The sequence below is a fragment of the Centropristis striata genome, chromosome 19, assembly GCF_030273125.1.
Source record: "Centropristis striata isolate RG_2023a ecotype Rhode Island chromosome 19, C.striata_1.0, whole genome shotgun sequence".
Classification (NCBI taxonomy): domain Eukaryota; kingdom Metazoa; phylum Chordata; class Actinopteri; order Perciformes; family Serranidae; genus Centropristis; species Centropristis striata.
In genome coordinates this window covers 28,365,433-28,386,554 of record NC_081535.1, presented here as the reverse complement: position 1 = coordinate 28,386,554, position 21,122 = coordinate 28,365,433, and the positions used below count along the sequence as shown (strand labels likewise).

At 37.4% G+C, this 21,122-nt stretch overlaps 1 protein-coding gene across 1 annotated transcript in view; it reads left to right on the top strand.

Annotated features, from left to right (window-relative positions):
• The window catches only part of pkn3 (protein kinase N3), a 28,180-nt gene extending 7,059 nt beyond the window's left edge, over positions 1-21,121 (top strand). Inside the window, exons 4-22 of the mRNA XM_059358005.1 lie at positions 37-157; positions 1,914-2,065; positions 5,464-5,659; positions 7,620-7,802; positions 9,276-9,385; positions 11,718-11,861; positions 12,028-12,103; positions 12,585-12,744; positions 13,831-13,915; positions 14,016-14,074; positions 14,419-14,488; positions 14,754-14,845; positions 15,798-15,974; positions 16,070-16,132; positions 16,230-16,306; positions 16,591-16,733; positions 17,500-17,607; positions 17,744-17,824; positions 20,215-21,121. Of these exons, the coding sequence (XP_059213988.1) occupies positions 37-157; positions 1,914-2,065; positions 5,464-5,659; positions 7,620-7,802; positions 9,276-9,385; positions 11,718-11,861; positions 12,028-12,103; positions 12,585-12,744; positions 13,831-13,915; positions 14,016-14,074; positions 14,419-14,488; positions 14,754-14,845; positions 15,798-15,974; positions 16,070-16,132; positions 16,230-16,306; positions 16,591-16,733; positions 17,500-17,607; positions 17,744-17,824; positions 20,215-20,415 (2,298 nt within the window). The 3' untranslated portion in view covers positions 20,416-21,121. The remainder of the gene's footprint in view (positions 1-36; positions 158-1,913; positions 2,066-5,463; positions 5,660-7,619; positions 7,803-9,275; positions 9,386-11,717; positions 11,862-12,027; positions 12,104-12,584; positions 12,745-13,830; positions 13,916-14,015; positions 14,075-14,418; positions 14,489-14,753; positions 14,846-15,797; positions 15,975-16,069; positions 16,133-16,229; positions 16,307-16,590; positions 16,734-17,499; positions 17,608-17,743; positions 17,825-20,214) is intronic.
• The last annotated feature ends 1 nt before the right edge of the window (position 21,122 follows it).

Sequence of the window (21,122 nt, the reverse complement as noted above, 5' to 3'; positions counted from 1 at the left end):
GACATGTAACTGAATTACACACCATTTATTTTACAGGACAGGAAGATGATGACAACAGCCCAGCAGATGTTACAAGACAGTCGTACTAAGATTGAGCTCCTGCGCATGCAAATTATTAAAGTCAGCCAAGCCAGAGATGAGCGGGACGGCTCGCAAGGTAAATCTTAACATAATTTATTCCACATTTTATTGTTTTTATCATTTAATGTAAGGAAATATGTCCAAAGTCTGGCAGAGGCTTCATGGATACTGAAAGTACCCTTTAGGTCCATATGTTCCAAATAAGCCCACTCCATGATTTATTGATAAATAAATATATTTTATTAAATGAAACAATACAAACTTCTAATATTCTATTATATTCAAATTATAGTCAAATCTGCAATCTCTTACCTCTCATTAGCTATCTTTATTTTGTCTCAACTCCTATATTATGGCCTCTAAATGGTATTTGGAGTTGGAGTGGCCAGTCCATTTGCTGTGTTGTCAGCAAAGAAAAAGCTAAAATTACAACATGTCTTCATTGGAATGCAGCCATAAAGTTATTTACGTACAAAATCAACCTACTCTCATACTCACCAGACAGAGCTTGACTTAAATATTGCTTTTCTAACTTTGTAAAACAAACCCTTACAGCAATATGTATGTTTATTGATATAGATATTTGTTTAAATTAAATAATATAATCATTAATTGATGAGGAATTTAAGTAATTTGCGAGGACGAATGGGGTGTGTTCGAGACAGCATACATAGCTGATTGGGGTTGCTAAGGTGTAGAGTGGAGCGGCTGTGGCTCAGTTGGTAGAGATAGCAGTTGGTAGGTCCACGAAAAAGTATGTGAACCCTTTATGTAATGTGAAATTACCTAGTTTTCTTCATGAATTTGTCATAAAATGTGATCTGATCTGCATCTAAGTCCCAAGTATAGACAAACACAACATGCTTAACCTAATACCACACAAACAATTATAATATTTCTTGTCCTTATTGAATATATCCATGAAACATTCATAGTGCTGGTGGAAAAAGTAAGAGAACCCTTGGGTTTAATAACTGGTTGAACTTCCTTTGGCAGCAATAAGCTCAACCAATACAAAAGCACAACATGAAATTAAAAACATTTCCCCTTAACTTAACCTAACATTTTTGTTGGATAGGCGTGCATTTATATTTGTAGTAAAGCAGTACATTCACCATCATAGTGGAATGTCCTCACAGAAATAAGGTCTTGTGATTATTAATTAGCCTCCAGAAGTTCCAATCAGTCAGGGTAAGGCGTGGTTTTAAATGATAATAGATATTTACAGACTGTGTGGGCAAAAATGTAATATTTTATTTAAAAAAAAGAATGAAATGGGAGACGGTTCAAGATCAATGTATTTGATGAAATAATAGCAGAGGCAACCATGTTTGGGCTTTTATTGCCAAATGTTCCTCTGGGGAGGCGTACCCTGGACCCCCTAGCTGGCTCCTTTCCCCACTGGCTGCCTGCTCCATATGTGTTACTACACATACATGCACTGGTCTCCACCAGACCTTATCACCACCTCCAGCATACAGAATAAAAACATTACTAAAAAATAAATTCCACACAAGAGACTAGTGGTTGACCGATACGGGTTTTTTAAGGACGATACTGATTATTTTGACATCAGTCTTAACCGATCCCCGATATGTGCTGCCGATTTTTTTTGGGCCGATTCCCCCTGGGGTGCCTTCACGTACCCCCAGGGGTACACATACCCCCATTTGAGAACCACTGGTATAGCACATAGGTCTAGTGGTTTTACAACATTTAAATGTGGGAATGTTCCATATACTTTTAAACGGCTCCGATACAAAGGTCTTTAAAGGTGGTGCTTACTGTAACTGCTCTCAGATCCATGTGTGACATGCTCCACCTGCTCTCAGGTCACCCTGCGGAGACGATCAACCCTGTTGAGCTGCGGTTGGATGATCTCCTGCACCACATGAAGATTGAATCAGCCATAGCAGATGGCGCCAAAAATGTGGTGAAGCAGCTGAGTGGGAGTAAGATCCTGGACCGCCGCATTCTTGCAGAGGTGAGTACGAGCTGAATACTTAATATTCTGTTTTTATTTTTAGCTTTTTTATTTTTACCTTTCATTGACATTTTAATGACTCTTACAATAGTATTAATAATGTATTTGTGGTGAGTTAATACAGCTACGAAAGCAAATAAAAGCACCCATCTATGGAGTGTAGAGTTCGAACAAGTCTTATTTAATGTGGGCTTACCAAAAGAGAGGGAAGGTGTGTGTGGTTGTGTGTGTGGTTGTGGTGAAGCCCGTCAAACAAAGAGTCATAAAACTCGTGCTGTGAAGGAAGATGGTCGTGTGGCTGTGTGAGCTGCTACAAAACTGTGTCTTTGTTCCAGCCAATTTTTTTTTTTTTTTTTGAACTTTTTATTTAACCATTTTTATAATTTTACATAACATTTCCTGACAGAATTTGAAGTAAGAGACATCACAATAAACATCCTGAGCATCATACAAGAAAAAAGTGTTAAGACATTACAATAAATAAATTAAATACAGAAATAAGTAGTTCTGACATGACATAGTTATAAAGTTAGTGTGAATCTTGTAAATAAATAAAAATAAATAGTTGAATATTTAGACAATCAAAGAAATAAAATGTCAGAAGTATTGATAATTATGACAACAGGCAGAGTAGACAATATATATAATCTGTGGCTAAGTAGGGTTTTTCAAATAGGCATCTCTTTCCGGCAACATTTCATCCCATCATCCTCTCCATCAGACACCCAGATATTGTGAAATGCAAGACCATCTTTGTATAAAAGTGTCCATATTTAGCTGCAGGCTTGCAGTCATTCGCTCCATCGTGTAGACTTGTTTCAGTCTCTGGACCCATTGACCTATAGTTGGTGGTTTTACATCTCTCCAGTGCATGGTGATCATTTTCTTTGCTACCAGTAAAAGAACCCTCAGTATATATCTCTGATCTGCATTATATCGGTCTTTAGGTATGGCTCCCAACAAAAACACCATAGGTTCTGGAACCACGTTTACTTTCAATATAATATCTATTTCCTTTTTAATATTGTCCCAAAATCCTCGTATTACTGGACAATCCCAAAAAATGTGTGTGGTGTCTCCAATATTACCACAATTTCGCCAACATAATGCTACATTGGGATTTTTCACATATGAAGAGATGATAAAGGGAGTATTTCCAGCCAATTTAAACTGTAGTTTATGTGAATCAGTGTGTAAGCGAGTCAAGGAAGTTAGTAGTTAGTTTGCATGTACGTCTGTGTAAAGCAAGGTTAACATACAACTTCAGATGATGAAGCTACACGAATATCACAACAAATAGACCTAAAAACACACATATAAACCAAATCATTAATTACAGTTCAAATCCTTTGTGCTTAAAGTCCTTGCTGAATTTCTTATCTACGCTCAGTTACATTACTCACAGTCCAGTTGGAAAAGGGGGGGAAATCTTTTTCGAGGAGGGTGTGGAAGGGAGTTTGTATATAGGTGTTAAACAAAAACAAATATACATTCGAGATCAGATCCAAACATAACACATAAGATTGAGCCAGGCTGCATCATGACGGCTCTTTCATGAAGAAAGCAGGTTCAGCAGTTAAGTCTTGAATGAGCCGAAAAGACTTAATTCCTGTTACATAAAATAATGATGAAGAAAAATGACATGTAAGGCGAAATTGTGAGGTTGAGGTCACGAGCAGTAAATATTTAATCGTGGCAGGAACATGGCAAAAGAGAGAACTTTCACAGCAGCATGTTGCTTCATGTTCAGGTTTTCACACAGAGTGAGATGAAGTGAATGCTGCTCAACTCTTTGTTTGTTCAGCTTGTTGCTGTTTAACCATTTAATCTTTGGCTCAAGTTTGGTGTGAGTAATGTAATCTCTCTCTCTCTCTCTCTCTCTCAATTCAATTCAATTCAATTCAATTCAATTGGCTTTATTGGCATGACATAACAATGTATATATTGCCAAAGCAAGCATCAGAAAAAAGATAACAAGATAAGGAAAGCAATATTTACAATAAATTAAATAAATCTCTCTCTCTCTCTCTCTCTCTCTCTCTCTCTCTCTCTCTCTCTCTCTCTCTCTGTCTCTCTCTGTCTCTCTCTCTCTCTCTCTGTCTCTCTCTCTCTATCGCTCTCTCACAAGAGTTTTAAATGAATGAAAATAATGCTAAATGGAATTAAACAACCCACAAATATAAAATCGACCCCAGACAGCTAATTTCTTTCTAGCAATAAAAAATAAATCATAATTTTCTTTACATTTAAATCCCTTCAGATTTCTAAGTATATGTATAGAGAGAAAAAAAATAAGAAAATGCTGCTTAAAAAAATAAACTTAGATTTCAAGTCTACAGTAAGTGCAGCCTTAAGACATTTACTTAAACTTTCTTTATGAACCATTTTATTTACCACTTTATCAACCAATTTAATAAAGCAATAGTAAAAAAAGTAGTTTTTGCAGTTCAGCAGCAGACAGACACACAGGTGCCATTTCATTGATTAAATGTATGTTCTGTTGCCTTTGTAAAGTTTATAAATGCGGTTTTTAGTTTTGCTGATTGTCCCCAAAATTGCTTCAGTGACAGTACAATACGTTTACAATGACTGAAATCAGTCAATTCCTCAACCACTCCTCCTACATCAATACAGTGCATCATTTAAAAAGCAGCAGAGCCTAAAGGGACTGGTGGAGGAGGAGTGAAATCCTCTTGTGGGTGCAGAGAAAATAATTAATTTGGGTGGGTGGAAGGTTAATGCGTTAGTATGGATCCAGATAGTGTTGCTATCTGCACACTGCTATTACACACACAGGGATGCATAAACAGTGGTCCTTATCCTCAGTCAAATAGGTTATCAGGGAAATAGCTCACATGCAGTCAAATAGAGTTGTTGATGGGACAGAGGACTTGGAGATAGAAACCTGCTTGCTTTCATAGTTTGCTGAAACTGTAACTGGTGACCTTGGTTTTTATATAGTACCCGTCTCTCTTTCTGGCTCCATTTTCCTTTCTGTATCTCTACTGTTGCCATCAAATAAAGACCTAATCCCTTCCCAAAAAATCTTAAAAAGATTTTAAGTCTCGTCTCAAGACCCATTTTTATTCCTTGGCTTTTTAACACTGCGTGAGTTTTGTGGTCCTCTGTGTCTTTTATTTCTTTTATTTCTTTTACTACTTTTAACTGCGTCTTTTATTTTATTTTACTATGTTTATCTGTTTGATTGTATTGTTTTATTTATGGCATCATTTTAGATTTATACACTTATTATTTATTGCTGATTGGTATATGGAATTGTTTGTTTTATTTTTGATTTCATGTACAGCACTTTGGAGACGTTTGTGTTGTTTAAATGTGCTATACAAATAAAGTGGATTGGATTGAAACTAGGCTTAAGTGATGTTGTGTGTCCTCAGGCCCAGGCACGGATGCACGAGTCATCACAGAAGGTGGACTTGTTAAGGCTCTCCCTTGAAAGACGCGTCAGTGAGCTGCCTCGGGACCATCCCAAGCATGTTGCCATTAAGGAGGAACTAGCAGTACCAAAGAAGCAATCCAATGCTCCGTCCACTTCCTCTTCTTCCTTCTGCCTCAAACCAGCCAGTCTCACAGGTTGCTACCAATATGTTTCAATATATATTAATTTCTTTTCTTTATTAAAACTTCAGTGGTGGAATGTAACAATGGTCTTTTACTGTACGATTGGAAAAACTGTATTTATATATTAAGTACAATTTTGAGAAAAAAATTGACAACTTGAAATAGAAGTATAGAAGTGTGCTGTGCTGGCAGAACGAACTAAATATTATTATACACTTCTACATCATTACATTTTAGAGAGAAATGCAATATTTTATACTCCTCTACATTTGTTTGGCAACATGTAGTGATTAAGCCAGTGGTTCCCAAGCTTGTTGCCCCAACAAAACTACACCACTCACTTCTTGAGCACTCTATAATCCCCAGAGACAGCATGACATCCACCTCTTTCTTCAAGGACACCAGGAGACGCTCTGGAATCTCATACTTTTAACTTGAGCATCATCTTTTAGCACAATCTCATGTTCAACCAAGTTTGTGTGACCTCTTGAAATTGAGGATTACATAAAGATTTCACCAGATTTTGTTGCTCAGTTGACAAATGGCCCAGGTCAAGGTCCGTGGAGGCTGGAGAGGGCAGGTATTGGCCATCTACTACTTCTACCCCTTTTCGACCAAGCTGGTTCCCGGCTGGGGCCCAATTGCGAACTGGTTCTGTGGTTTTCGACTGCCAATGAACTGGCTCTCGGCCAGGAAATCTGGCTCCACAGCAGCACCGACTCTCTGCTGGTGTTGAACCACGAACTGCTTACGTCAGGGGCTAGGGGCGGGGCTATCTGACCAACAACACCAACAGTGCCGTTGAGAGAGACCAACTAAAACGTATATCATTAATTTATTGGATTTGTTGTACTGCAATGTGATTGATACAGGCTAGCGTTAGCGTGGTAGCATTGGCAGGCTAGCGTCAGCGGGCCAGCGTTAGGTTACAAAGTCCAACATTAACATTTTACATTCAGTGTTAATAGGAATGTATTAGGCGTCCACAGTGATCAAGATCAGATGTGTTGTAGAGACAATGTTGTCTGCAGTTGTTGTTATTATACTTGCCGAGAGGGCGGAGACATATACAGATGTAAACAGTGACGTAATGACGTGGCTCTAGGGCCTGTGGAAAAGCAAACAGTCTTGATGATTTCCAGGCATTGTAGCCCCATGGTTGTCCTTTTTTCCGAGCAGCCACAAACGCATCTGCCAGTGCCGAAGCCTCTGCAGCACTGGCAGATCAATCCCTGGTCCATCCCTGGAGCTCACGGGATAACATCCACAAATACTGTTCCAAGATAATCATTTCTCCAACATCCTTGACAGTTTTTACATGTTTGTTGGATCCACTTCCCATACAGTTCCTTGGGAGTTTTACCAGGCTCGACATCTGGGGAGCTGAATCTCTGCCTATATGTCTCTGGGAACCCAGTCAGAATAAGGCAATCTACATGCTGCAACAATCCTTTCAAAAGTTATTAGAAAGTGTTCAAAATCATCATTGTCAGTCAGATTTTCCAGTCTGGGCTCCTGGGAGAAAATGACCTGGTTAAGGGCTCTCTGTTGTGGCTCAGGCCTGTGGACCAGTTTCTTCCAAGTCAAGGCTTTCCAAGCTAGTGGGGTCCGGCTGAAGTAGGCTCTGGGGCTGGGGAAGTGCGGGCTTGCACCTTTGCGGGCTTGCTGCTCCTGCCTTGCAGAATCCTGCCTGAACCGAGCATCCTGGACCTCTTGCTGGTCCATGTGGCCACAGAGGATGGAAGCCAGGTCTGACAGCTTGGTTCCCTACTGTCGCCACCATCCTCAGCTTCAAATAATAACTATAAGAAAGAAAATACACTACCACCAAATCTGAAATCTGCGTACCTCTTCCACCACTGAATAACTTCTGTCCTCATTGTTTTGTGATTTCTAAAACATTTCCATTTCCTTCTTTATGAAGCTTGAATACTGTTCAAGATTAAATTGATAACTGAAAGTTTTTTCTTAGGTCGATTAGAGGTATGTTTGATGGGTTGCCAAGACCTGTTGGAGTGTGTACCGGGCCGTAGTCGTGTGACAGGAGTCTCAGCCGCCCCTGTAAGCCTCTCAGAGGGGAAGTCTCTGAAGGTAAGAGCTGGCCTGTCAGGACGCAGCGGCAGTGGGAAGACAACCAAGGCTGATGATCTCTCCTGTAAGTCAACAGTACTACTAGTACTTTTATGTTACCATTTTCCTTCTCTTTATGTAAAACATGCAGCGATGTATGCATTGCAATTTACTTGCTTTTGAGCCTGTTCATGTTTTGTATGAGAAAATGATCCTGATAACGGTATTGGAAAGGATTCAGCCTACAGCTTACAATGCTGAATCTCTGCGAGTACACAAGCTCATTAATTCAATTTGTTTAAGGATTTTTTTATGCATTCCTAAAAGTTATTGATGTTACTTAAGTTCCCTTTTAGTTACGACTGACAGTAAAATATGAGAAAATACATACATAGACTGATTGCCATGGAACTTTCTCTTATTATCTAGTTTAACAAAGGGTTAATTCTGAGCCAGGTCAAACAACAATAATGGTATATTACAGGGATGGGCAACTGGAGGCCCGGGGGCCGCATACGGCTCGCATCCTTACTTGAAGTGGCCCTCAGTACAACTACATGCATTTGAGCATGAAATCTTAAAAGTGCAGTGTAAAACTGCACAAAATTACTTCTTGCAATTATTGTTGGTCTGATCTGAAAAAGAAATCACAGTAAGTGGTTATTTTTTATTTGATTCAAACCTTTTGTATTCCTACTTATACTGTTATACATGCATTTGAGCATGCAAATATGTTAAGTTACTGCACTGTAAACATATTTAAAATTGCAGTTTCATCATATCTGGTTAAGTGCACGGTCCTATATGTGGCCCTGTGGTAGTGTCCATGAAAAATTGTGGCCCCCTCCAACATTTAAGTTGCCCATCCCTGGTATATTACATCCATTCAGGGTTAGTAGTATACAGCTGTTAAAAAATAGCTGGTGTGTGATATCGACCGATACGGAAGTTCAGATATCAAAATTGGTATTGGGAGGGAAAAAGAGTATGATATCATCTTTACAAACAATGCTGTTCATATAGCTTAATTATGGCATTCTATGGTTGATGCATAACAATAAACAATTCTGCTCGTTTCCTGTTATAGCAACTTTTTTTTCATTTTTACAGGGTCCTTTTTAGTTCATAACAAGATATTTTACATGAGAAATAAAAAGCTAATCTAAACATTTCAAGGGCAAAATATCTTAATCCATATCTGAAATGGCTTTGTACTTTACAGATACATTTTCACAGAGCATTTGTTTTAGTTCACTTTATTACTACTACTACTTTGTTCATTTGTACTTTTACTATGTAACAACTGGCCCAATTTTTCATGAATCTTGGTTAAAGGATGTAGCATGAACTGAGAAACTTCAAATTACAGGGCGATTACACACACATGGACTAGCCCGAGGCAGAGTGTGATAAGTGATGAGGATGAAGGTGGGGGTGATGCTGTGCTGGATACGTGCTGCTCAGTTTGCTACCAATTAAACAAAGCCATATAGTCTGAGGTTTTTTTCTTTATGACTCTGTGCCTATATCAGTTAATATTTTTCTGTTTGTGTCCTAGCGGATATAAGTGCTGTGCTGAAGGTGGACAACAGGATAGTGGGACGTACACACTGGAGACAGTTGGGCAAAGAGGCCTGGGGGCAGAGTTTCAGCATTGAACTGGAACGGGTCAGTAGCTTTCACTTCAACAAGAAACTCAGATTAAAACTGTCTTTTCAAATGGTTGCTCCACTAACCTGCTTTTAGAAAGACATAAAAACATAGTTACTGATTGAGCTACTGTGCCCTCACTGTGATATAGCAGTGTTGCAATAAATTAATTTCTAAATGGCAATATTTCAAATGAAAAAATGTATTGGTGAAATACTCCTCTTTTTTTAATTTTATTTTCTAATGACACTTGTACATTAGATGTTATCACAGATCCAGGGTGATGCTGTTGTTGTCTAGGTGGAACTTAAGGAAAAGCCTAACTTTAGTAAACAAAAGCAACGTCTTGCCATCATTAACTTCCTGCTAGCTTCATACACCCACACTGCAAATTATTTGTTTCTTACCAAGATAAAAAAAAACACTTAGATTTAGAAGTGTTAAATCATTTATCTTGTGTTAAGAGTTAATTTATTATCTTAAGTGTTGAACTTTGCACTATAAGCTTATTTCTAGATTTAACAACCTAATTCAAGAAATCTTGTCAAGTGAATCTATCTTGGTGCATGGACAGATCATTTCACAAGTTTTGAGTGCCTTTTCCCTTAGACTTAGTGTTTTTATCTTGTTTTGAGACACCCCTTTTTTGCAGTGCATTTACAACTGGTTTGTGGTGACTTGAAACTCTTAATAAATACATCTGTGGATCCTCCTCCTCAACCTCTATCAGCTGACAGATCCCTCTTCCTTTTAAAAAAAGGACCAAAGATAATTTAACTCATGTTGCATTTAAGTTACGATCTTTTCTGTAACAGTTCCTCTAAACAGCCAGTACAGACACCACCTGGACCCAATGTTCTTATGCATTCATTGTCTACATGCTTTATGCTTGCCTGTTTGATCAATGCCAACTAAAAAGTTGTATTAATATTTGCAGAATGTATTTGCTGCAAGAACATTGTTCAATTCATCTACATAAATGAACCACTTCATGGTTCACTGCGTTGATGTGGGAAGTACAATCGTCTTTTTCCCCATAACAGCCTGAACCACTCTACCAGTTTAGTTTAGTGTTAACCAGCGGTGGGAAAAGTTTGCAGATCTCTTACTTAAGTAAAATCACTATTACCACACTGTGAAAGTACATTACAATTGAAAGTTCTGCATTCATAACTTAAGTATTGGTACAAAAGCACCAGCATCAAAATGTAGTTAAAGTATCAAAAGGAAAAGTACTTGTGATGCAGAATGAACCCACTCAGATTGTTTTATATATTCCAAATATGTTATTGGATTATTACTATTGATGCATTTTAGTTTTTTTCGAAGTAGGGCTCATTTTAACTACTTAATATACTGTTATGACGTTTAAATCTAAGTGTAGTAAAAACTAGTAAAAAGTACAATATTTGCCTCAAAATGTAGTGGAGTAGAAGTGTAAAGTTACATAAAATAGAAATACTAAAGTAAAGTACAAGTACCTCAAAATTGTACTTAAGTACAATACTTGAGTAAATGTACTTTGTTACATTCCACCACTGGTGTTAACCAACCAGCTGCTAGCTTTCTTGACGGTTTACTGTAACATATCAATTATGAACATCTGTTGACAGTCCTAAAATAAATAACATGTAACCCTGACATGTTGTCCCTCAGTGAGTCATAATGGCCAAGTATGTCTTTGATACTCTCCCCTCCTCATGTAATCCCACTGCTAATCCTCTGACGTTTGCTCTAATCAGGCTTTACCCAGACATGCCCAGCATTCTTGCTAAAGACTCTGGTTTTGATATTGCATTGAGCAGCCCAGTTCTCATCCTGTAATCGGTGAGCATTTAAAATCAAAAGGGTTACTGTACTAGGCATGGGCCTGATGTTTCACTTTCCAAAATATAAAAAAAACTGAGTGTGAATGAAATCCCCTCAACAGTCAGACCTCTTTTCAGTCATTTGAAAGATAAACCATTCGGCTCCACCAAATGTAAGTCTAGTCTTTTTTTTTTTATTCTTTCTTTTTATTGAATATTTTAACAAACATTTTGCATACATCTGTTATACATAAATAATGCATCTTCAGATTACACTTCACATCTTTCCTCAATCTTTCATCTTGGATCAGATCTAAAATAACTTTACCTTTTTATATACTCCAATAAAATTGTGCAACTGAAATAGTAGTTATCCAAAAATGATGACCAATTAAACAACCATTTGTTCCAACGTAGCAAAATTAGAGAAATAAAACATAATATTAACACTCTAGTCTTGAATGGAGAAAAGATTTAAGATATTAGACCCATTAAAAGATATTTGATGTCTGAATATTTGTAATATGTGTGGGTTGATCTAGTCCAGGGAGCTGGAGATTGCTGTGTACTGGAGAGACTGGCGAGGGATGAGTGGGGTGAAGTTCCTGCGGCTGGAGGATTTTCTGGACAACCACCGACATGGCATGTGTTTGCAGATGGAGCCTCAAGGCATCCTCTTCATTGAGGTTCTTACTTTCATATCTAGCTCTCAGCATGTCTTTTCAATCAAACTACACTTAGTCATCACTGGAAGCTAAATAATAAACACCAGCCGCAATGTAAATATGTCTTTCTGTATTACACAGCCACCAATACCAGTGCTGCATCAATAAGATCCTCTGTTCATTTCAGGTCACATTTATCAATCCTGTCATTGAGCGGCCATCAAAACTTCAGAGACAGAGGAGAATTTTCCCTAAAGAAAAAGGTAACAACATGTATTTATATAGCACTGCATTAGTTATTTCAGATGTTTTGTATCTGTTGATTTAAATTGTATTATGGTAATTGCTCATTTCAGAAGTTTTACATTTGTTTTCTGTTGACATAAAATGAAGAAGGGCATTCACTTTTACTCTAACTCATTTGGATGGTTGTTGTCTGTGATGTAAAGAATCCAGGTGACATCGTACTACCAACCATCTATAAGCCAAGCGTTCCAAGTTTGACCTTTTTAAGACCGTGCGGGTTACCATTCATTCTTGTGTGCAAATGTCAATGAATTAAAGTTCACATTTCATTATTGCATGCTTTTAGATTCTAATAACATATATACAATGGTGAATCTTTTTTTTTTTTTTTTTACAAAGGTAGTTTTTCTGTCTCACTACTTGCATATTAAGTCTCAATATATTGTTTTGATTTTATAGCTTTTGTAATTTATAATTTTGTCTTTTTTAATTATACAGGAAAGGATTTCCTGCGTGCAGCCCAGATGAACATGAACTTTTCCACTTGGGGCCGTTTGATGATGAGCATACTGCCTCCCTGCAGCTCCCTGGAGCCCATGAGCCCTCCATTAGCTGGCCCTTACAGTAGTCCCCAACCATCCATCACTTCTCCATCACGGTAAGGCTCAGCGTTGTCTTAGACACTGTGACCCTGAAACATCCCTTCTATGAAAGAGATGTTACAAAAATTAGCTATTAATGTGTTTGCTTAGCTTTTCATGGTGACTTAAGAATGTGACTTCTTTGCAACTATTATTATTACTATTAGCAACCTTATAGCTGACCTGCAAGCAGAGTCAAATGAAGTATGACACATGGATGTATAGTTAAAATGTGTGAAAAGGACCATTAATGTGAGATAAAAGCAGCAAAATTATTCTATATATTCACCAAAATGACATGGGCAAACCCAAACCAATGGGGGTTTCATATGCCTCGAACCTGAGCAACACTTGTGTCGGTCTGGTGGTTCAAAAGTGTATTTAGATGGCTATCTAAATATGATCATAAATAATTAGAATAAACTATTTGACTTGATTTACTCTGTCACCTCAAAATGGTGAAAAGGCTGAAGAGTTGGTTCTGATTGGGATCCAGCAGTCTTTTGCTGGATCTGGTTCCAGACTGGTCGCTGTTACACACTTCACCAACCCAGCTGGTGGAGCGTGGAGGGCTCTGTCCTGGGGCCCCTCCTTTTCATCATCTACCTCCTTCCCCAATATCTTCCGCAAATTTAACATTCACTTCCTTCCACTATGCCGATGACACCCAGCTCTACCTCACCATTAAACCCTCGTCCTCTCTTCCACCCACCTCCCTCACTGATTGCATCTCTGAAATAAAAACCTGGTTCACCCTAAACTTCCTTAAATTAAACAGTAACAAAACAGAGGTTCTCCTCATTGGCACCAAATCCACTTTATCCAAAACCGACAGCTTTTCCCTCAATATTGACAACTCCTCCGTTTCACCCTCCCCCCAGGTTAAAAGTCAGGGTGTCTTCCTTCACAGCACACTAATAGATAGATATTAGTGTGACAATGTGTGAGTGGTTTTGAGACCGGTTGACAGCCCAAAGAAATTTAGAAAATCAAGGTGCATCACTAAAGATAGTCAACAATACTAACACTAAAACAGCACTAGACTAAAACCAGAACTACCAGAATTACCAGAAGTGTAATAGCGTTTCCTCTTGGTTTTCCAGAGAACCTGCTGTTGTAAATTCTACTGAAAAACAAGCCGGAAGATCTCCACACCACTCAAGAAAGAACACTAAAGACTTTCCACTGGTGAGAAATCACGTGGTCTGTATATGTACGACATTTTTCATTTTTGTTTTTATTTTCATCAGGTGATGTGTTAATTTATCACTATTGTCTGAAAAATCAGGGTCCTGGTGAGAACAGGAGCCCAAAGCCCAAGCATCATCCCTCAATTAATCGACCAAAGTAAGTCATGCTTAGTTTCAATTTGGACATTTTTTATTTTTATTGGATGATAATAATAACATTTCTGAGTTGTAATAGTTGAGTTGTATAATATTATATTTTCTTTGATCTGTAACATTTTTTTCTGTATAATAAGCTCAAACTGCATAAAAATCTACATTTATCTATCTCCCTTTAGTGAAGTTCACAATTCACATTCAAATAAACCACAAGACATACTTTACATACTATATTCAATCACTTGGGTTCTAACACAACACAACACAGTGTCAGCAAATCTGGAATTAAAAATGTTAAGGTATTCTTCAGTTTTAAAATATTTGTGCATCTTTGTACTAATGCAGCAGGGATGACGGACTGCAGATGGAAGATTTCAACTGCATTTCAGTTCTGGGGAGAGGTCACTTTGGTAAGGTACGCATCTACTCTAAATTTTTCTATCAGTAAACATGTCATTTGCAATGTTTTGACCAGTAAAAATGTCCTGACGGTTGACCAACAATCATGTCTTCCGCTGTCCAAGTCTGCCTAGGAACCTTTTGTTGCATGTCATCCCCCATTTCTCTCTTCCCTCATCTCCTGTCACTTTCAATCTGTACTCTGTAAGAAGACAAATGTTTTGATATGTGATGGTTAACATGCATCAAACGTATCTCCTGTACCTCATGACGGATCATAGGTGCTGCTAGCAGAGTACAAGATGTCAGGCAAACTGTACGCCATCAAAGCCCTAAAAAAAGGAGACATAGTGACACGTGATGAAGTTGACAGGTAAGAAATCCCTCGAGTTCACATTATTATAGTGTCAGTCTTCCTTTTCCACTCTGCCACTACAGACAATATACAAACTGCATGTATTTGCAGGTTCATCACTCTGAGTGACCTTTTTTTGTAGTATTTTATACAAAAAGCAATATTAAAATCTATTTGAAGACAGTCCCTGTGTCAAAATCCAGTAGTATATTGTATCTTTTTAAAATGTTATTTTATCATAAATCTCATACAGTCATCAAATTGTTATTGTTGGAGTCATGAGTAAAGTACTTCATATTATATGAAACCAGTAATAGGATTTTTCTACATGAGTCTTATAAAGGTCTCTGGGGTTTTTTCAACCTTCTCAGTAGTATAGAGTATTTTTCCCTATTTTTATTTTTCTTGGAAAAATTATTATTAAAATATAAAGAAGTGAATGTAAGGCTGTTTGTGATACCAAATGGAAAGTAGTTAATGAGGTCTATCTGACTGATTTTTTGATTGATTTGAATTTTTTTACAAATTTTAGGAGCTAATTAACAGTGTGTATATTATTTTTGCTATACGGGGACAACACTTTATATACTTTTTAAAAATGAGGAATTTGTAAAAAGTGTAAAATCATCTACAAGTGTATCTAGTGTGGTGGACTCATTGAAAGCTTGGAACAGCAAAATGATTCTATTGACCTATAAAATGTACTAGCTCATTATTACATTTCACTTCATTGTAAACTTAAAAGCCAGGTCAGGATCCTGTTAAAACTACAACTTATTTTCCAGTGAGCTCACTGGTGTTTACAGATTGTAATCCAATCCCTGGGAAGTAAATCCTGTCCTGTTCTGAATTTAAAGCATTTTGTTTTTATTTGTTTTATGCAGTGTCCCAAGTTATTTTTTGAGAATTGTGGTTGTAGCATGTTGAAGGTGTGTGATTTTGATCTCCACAAATGTCTGTTTGTGTTCAGCCTCATGTGTGAAAAGAGGATATTTGAAGTGATCAACACCGCACAACATCCTTTCTTGGTGAACCTGTACGGCTGCTTCCAGACTGCAGACCATGTGTGCTTTGTGATGGCCTACTCCCCCGGAGGAGACCTCATGACACACATTCACACAAGCATCTTCACTGAGAAACAGACCAGGTTAGCACACTGTTAGCACTCTGTAAAGTCCACTGACATGCAGCAAAAAATGCACAATATTGCTGTTATTTTGATTACTTTCTTCCTTTTTTAAGGTTTTATTCATCGTGTGTGCTGCTCGGCCTGGAGTTTCTACACCAAAACAAAATAGTTTACAGGTGAATCCTTCTCAAACTGCTTTCAAAACAATATTACTATATACCTTACTGCATATTGGAAGCATGTTGCATAATGTGGTTTGCACTGGTCTGCCAGGGATCTGAAGCTGGATAATCTTCTAATGGATGCAGATGGTTTTGTCAGGATAGCAGACTTTGGCTTGTGCAAAGAAGGTAAGATCATTTGTATAATTTTTTTTTCAAACAGTAAAGGCTAAACTCTTAATTGTGATGTAAGCTAAAGTACCTAAAGTACATGGGAACAAATATTCCATATTATGGCAGAGAAGCTTTCATCTTACAACAGGAGTTTCAGTGTGCAGGCTTGAAATGTCAACATCTTTTCTTGTGATGACAAACAGTCACTCATTTCAGTTTTCTCTTATAATTACATATGAAATATAGTATAATCATTGATTGTCTGTAGTAATATCTAAGTAAATCTGTACTGTGTGTAGGTATGGGTCACGGGGATCGCACTACAACATTCTGTGGAACACCAGAGTTTTTGGCTCCAGAGGTGCTAACTGACAACAACTACACCCGCAGTGTGGACTGGTGGGGGCTGGGAGTCCTCATCTATGAGATGCTGGTGGGAGAGGTTGGTATAAACATGCCTGGTAATTACCAAACTGCAGGCAACTCTTCAGGGAAGGATGGGGCTCAAAAGACCGCTTCATTGTGTCCATTAGTTTTTGGAAATGAAAATGATAAATTGAACACAACACTGACATATGACAGCTTTCAAGTTATTGTAAACTTCTTGGAAAACCGTTGCATGTTTACACATCCATCAGTTACAGAGTTAAATTATCATTTATTTGTGGTTCACATATGCCTCAAACCTGAGCACCACTTGTGTGGCTCTCCCGGTTAAAAAAGTGTATTTAGATGGCTATCATAAATAATTGTTAGATTAAATGATGTGACTTGATTTACTCTAAGTCACCTCTAGATGGAACACAACAACTAAATTAGTCTCATAAAGTCACTTAACTATCAAATTGGAACTTTATAGATAACAGTTATAATTATTATGTTATTTTAAGTTAAAGTTATTATTAAGATCTACTAGTTGTGTTGTAAATGTTAATCAAATTACCTTATTGATATTTAGTAAAGGTTGAAGGAATTTGGGTACGGGTTAGTTCTTTTCAAAGAAGAGGTTGGCATCACTCATACATCTACAACATTAAATGGACAGCACGTGTATTCCAAAAATCTTTTTTTTTTTTATAAGAAAGTAGAACAACACACACAATATCTACTGATGGATGTAGGTGATTTTACCATACCATCTCCGTGTACTGTGATAGAACCACAGAAGGAAGAGTATTAACTTTGTGGTGCACTCTGTTCTCTGTCAGTCTCCCTTCCCAGGTGATGATGAGGAAGAGGTGTTTGACAGCATCGTCAACGATGAAGTGCGCTACCCTCGCTCCCTGTCGACTGACTCTGTATCCCTCATTCAAAAGGTTGGCCACCTAACAGATGGATCTGAATTCTCTTGTGATCTTTTTGGCTTACAATATTTTGCTCTGAATGATCTGAGGGTTGTTGTGCCTCTCCTGTATGTAGTGACTCCCTTTCATTGCTCTTACTGTCATTTAGCTGCTGCAGAAGAATCCTGAGACGAGACTTGGAGGCGGGGGAGAAGATGCCTCCGAGATCAAAAGACACAAATTCTTTCAGGTCAATATCCAGCCAGGCACACCAGTAACCTTTTCATCTCTTTATTACCAAACAATTTTCTGAATGATTGTTTTTAGAGCTTTATCTCAAGACAAACAACTGTACTTCAGGTTTAAAAGAGGCATATTTTTTTTGGTTCTTTGTCTCGTACATCATTGTAATTCTCCGAGCTCTGGTTGCCCTACAGATTTAAAGTAGTGGAGCTCTGCTCCCTTTCACAATAAAACTCATTTTAAGTATTAACAAAGTGGACTAAATGAATCATGTAGCATTTTCAACTCCCATCCCATTGAAGTGATAAACTTTATTGACATATTTAGGTGCAGTTCAATGTGTACAATATTTATTTAGCAATTTATTTATTTAGCAAATTTAGCAATAAGAAATATTGCTTAGTCTGTTTGTCTGGAAAGCAAATGGGTTAATTTGCAGGAGACATTATTGGTCATTTTCAGGAGAAGGTCTGTATGGAGCTGCACTACATGACCTGCTGCATATAATTCTACAACAACTGCACTTGTCATAACTTCTGTAACAAACTGTCATCCAAGTACTAAAAACTATGAAAAGAAGCTAAATGGCAGTTAAAATACAAGTGCTGCAAGATTAATTCAAATGTTTTAATGTTTTTAATAGGCTTAAGTTGACATGAGTTCTGACTGAAATTGAAGTTGAAGCACTAAAAGGAGGTGGAATTCTTAAGCAATAAGTCGATCTGGAAGTGTCTGTTAAAATGGCTGTCCTGAAAGACATTCATGCCACTTCAAGTCAGTAAACTGAAGGTAGATGTCAGTTTGAGCATTTGCTAAAGTAAACTACATTGTGAATTAGCAGTAGATGGGAAAGCAAATGAAATGAAGCTGTCAGCTGTGAAACTGCCAGAAGAGGTGTACTTGTCATTTGTGACAGATCCAGTAACATCACTATCAACTGCTGGCTCAAGTGTGAAAGCAGTTGAAGGAAATAGTGTATGAACGGTAGAGTTGAAGTAGTCACACAGCCTGTGTGGACAGCTGGGTTGATAAAAATCAAAGTGCTTCTGTAACTGGAAAATACACCTGATGGGCCCCATGTGGACAGATGGAAGCAGAGATGAAGATAGTTAAATATCAGTTGATCTATAACAGGTGAACACATTTGAATTGCCATTTGATGAAGTAAGAGTTAAAAGCAGATTCAATTAAGATAAAAGTGATTACTTTAAGTATATGCCTGCTGTCTTTGCACTTAAAATGTTCTGTTCACCAAACAAGCCTTTTCAGAGCAGACTTTTATTTATAGTGGATAAAGCTCATAATTAATCACATTAACCCTATTATGTCAGTTAAAAAATATGTTATCAATTGGTATCAGTTTTTTCAGCGTTACCTAACCTATATGTCCTGATAATTAATTTTTAACTTTGACTTGATCAAAATTTTGAACCCAAAAGAAACAAAGGAAAACGTAAAATCTGATCTTGAAAATTATGTTTCACACACAGAAATCAACACAGGTAGCAACTATAACATATAAAAAATAAGGATAATATCTGGTTCTGTTTTTTTTATACTAAATATATTTGACATTATCTCCGGAGTTTCAAGCCAGAACTTTAGAGGGAAGCTGATGGCAAGGCTCGACGTTGCTTAATTTTTATGTCTTCACGTCGTGAAGAAGTGATGAGCAGGTTGTTTAATGGACTCCAGAGGGTTAATGATGGCTGCTGTGAAAAATGTGTGCATAAACTATGAACCACTCAAGTATATTTTCGTTGTACACAGTGGTGGAAGAAGTATTCAGATCTCTTACTTAAGTAAAAGTACTAACACCACACTGTGAAATGACTCCACTACAAGTAAAAGTCCTGCATTCAAACCTTACTGAAGTAAAAGTACAAAAGTATCAGCATCAAAATGTACTTAAAGTATCAAAAGTAAAAGAACTCGTTATGCAGAATGGAACGACTCTGATTGTTTTATATATTCTGAATATATTATTACATTATTTGTATTGATGTTTTTCTGTAAGCAGTGTTTTATTTTTTGTAAAGACTGAGCTCATTTAATTACTTAATATACTGTTATAAGATTTAATAAAAAAAAAAAGTCTAATCACTTTAAATTGATCATGTGTTTATGTTCTTGACCTGAAAAGCTAAATCAGCTAAATGTAGCGGAGTAAAAAGTGCAATGTTTACCTCTGAATGTAGTGGAGTAGAAGTATAAAGTTACATAAAATATAAATCCTCAAAGTACAAGTAGCGCAAAATTGTTCTTAAGTGCAGTACTTGAGTAAATGTACTTAGTTACTTTCCACCACTGGTTGTACACCAAATTGAGCAACAAGGTAGCGCTTCCACAGCACTGAATACATATCGTTTGTTTCATTAAGCTTTTGTCTGTTAACAGGGAACGGACTGGGATGCTCTGCTGGCCAAAAAGGTGAAGCCTCCCTTCCTGCCGGTCATCAGAGCGTTGAAGGACGTCAGTAATTTTGATGAAGAGTTTACTAGTCTCAAGCCAGTCCTGACTCTACCACGAACACCCTGCATCCTCACTGCTGAGCAACAGGAAATCTTTGCTGACTTTGACTTCTCCTTCATGAGTTGATCGAAGCCACTCCTTCTCTTTGCTGCCGTCACTGTGAAAGGCAGCTTCTGTTTATAGCTACTTTTAAGTCCGTCTTGATTCAACAGAAACGCCAATCCTGCCTTTTTTCATGTCCTAACAGTTCCACGTCCACATCATCTCTGTGGCCTGTTTGCTGCAACACAAAGTCTCAAACACTGGAAATGCAACAGGCTGCAGCCAGGCTGATATTGTTGAGAGCTAGGTTGTATTTCTTTCATGCAAACTGTTTCTATCATCAAGCCATAGGATCCAAAGGCTAGACATACATTAACACTGAAGTGTCACCTGTGCAGCACTTTTTTTTTTTTTTTTTTTTTAAACAAATGGACATTGTTTCAACCCTCTACAGCCAAAGTACTAAACTGTAAATATTTAATCTTTATGAAGAAAAGTGATTGTGAAGGCCAAAGCATTAAATTGTACAGTACAAATGTACCTTCTGCTTTTAAATATAACATTCTGTGTCCATCTGTTGTGACCTCATGTTGTTGGAATGTAACATACTGAAAATAGCCAAAATGTTCATTTAAATGTTTTCATAAAGATTTCTCAGTGAATACAACTGACCTGCTATTTTAATATAACACCATCATGAAGACTATGCTCATGTGGAATGAACCAGCCTGTGTTTTAAAGTATAAACTACATGGAGGAAATATGAATTAATAAATGTATATCTGCTGGAC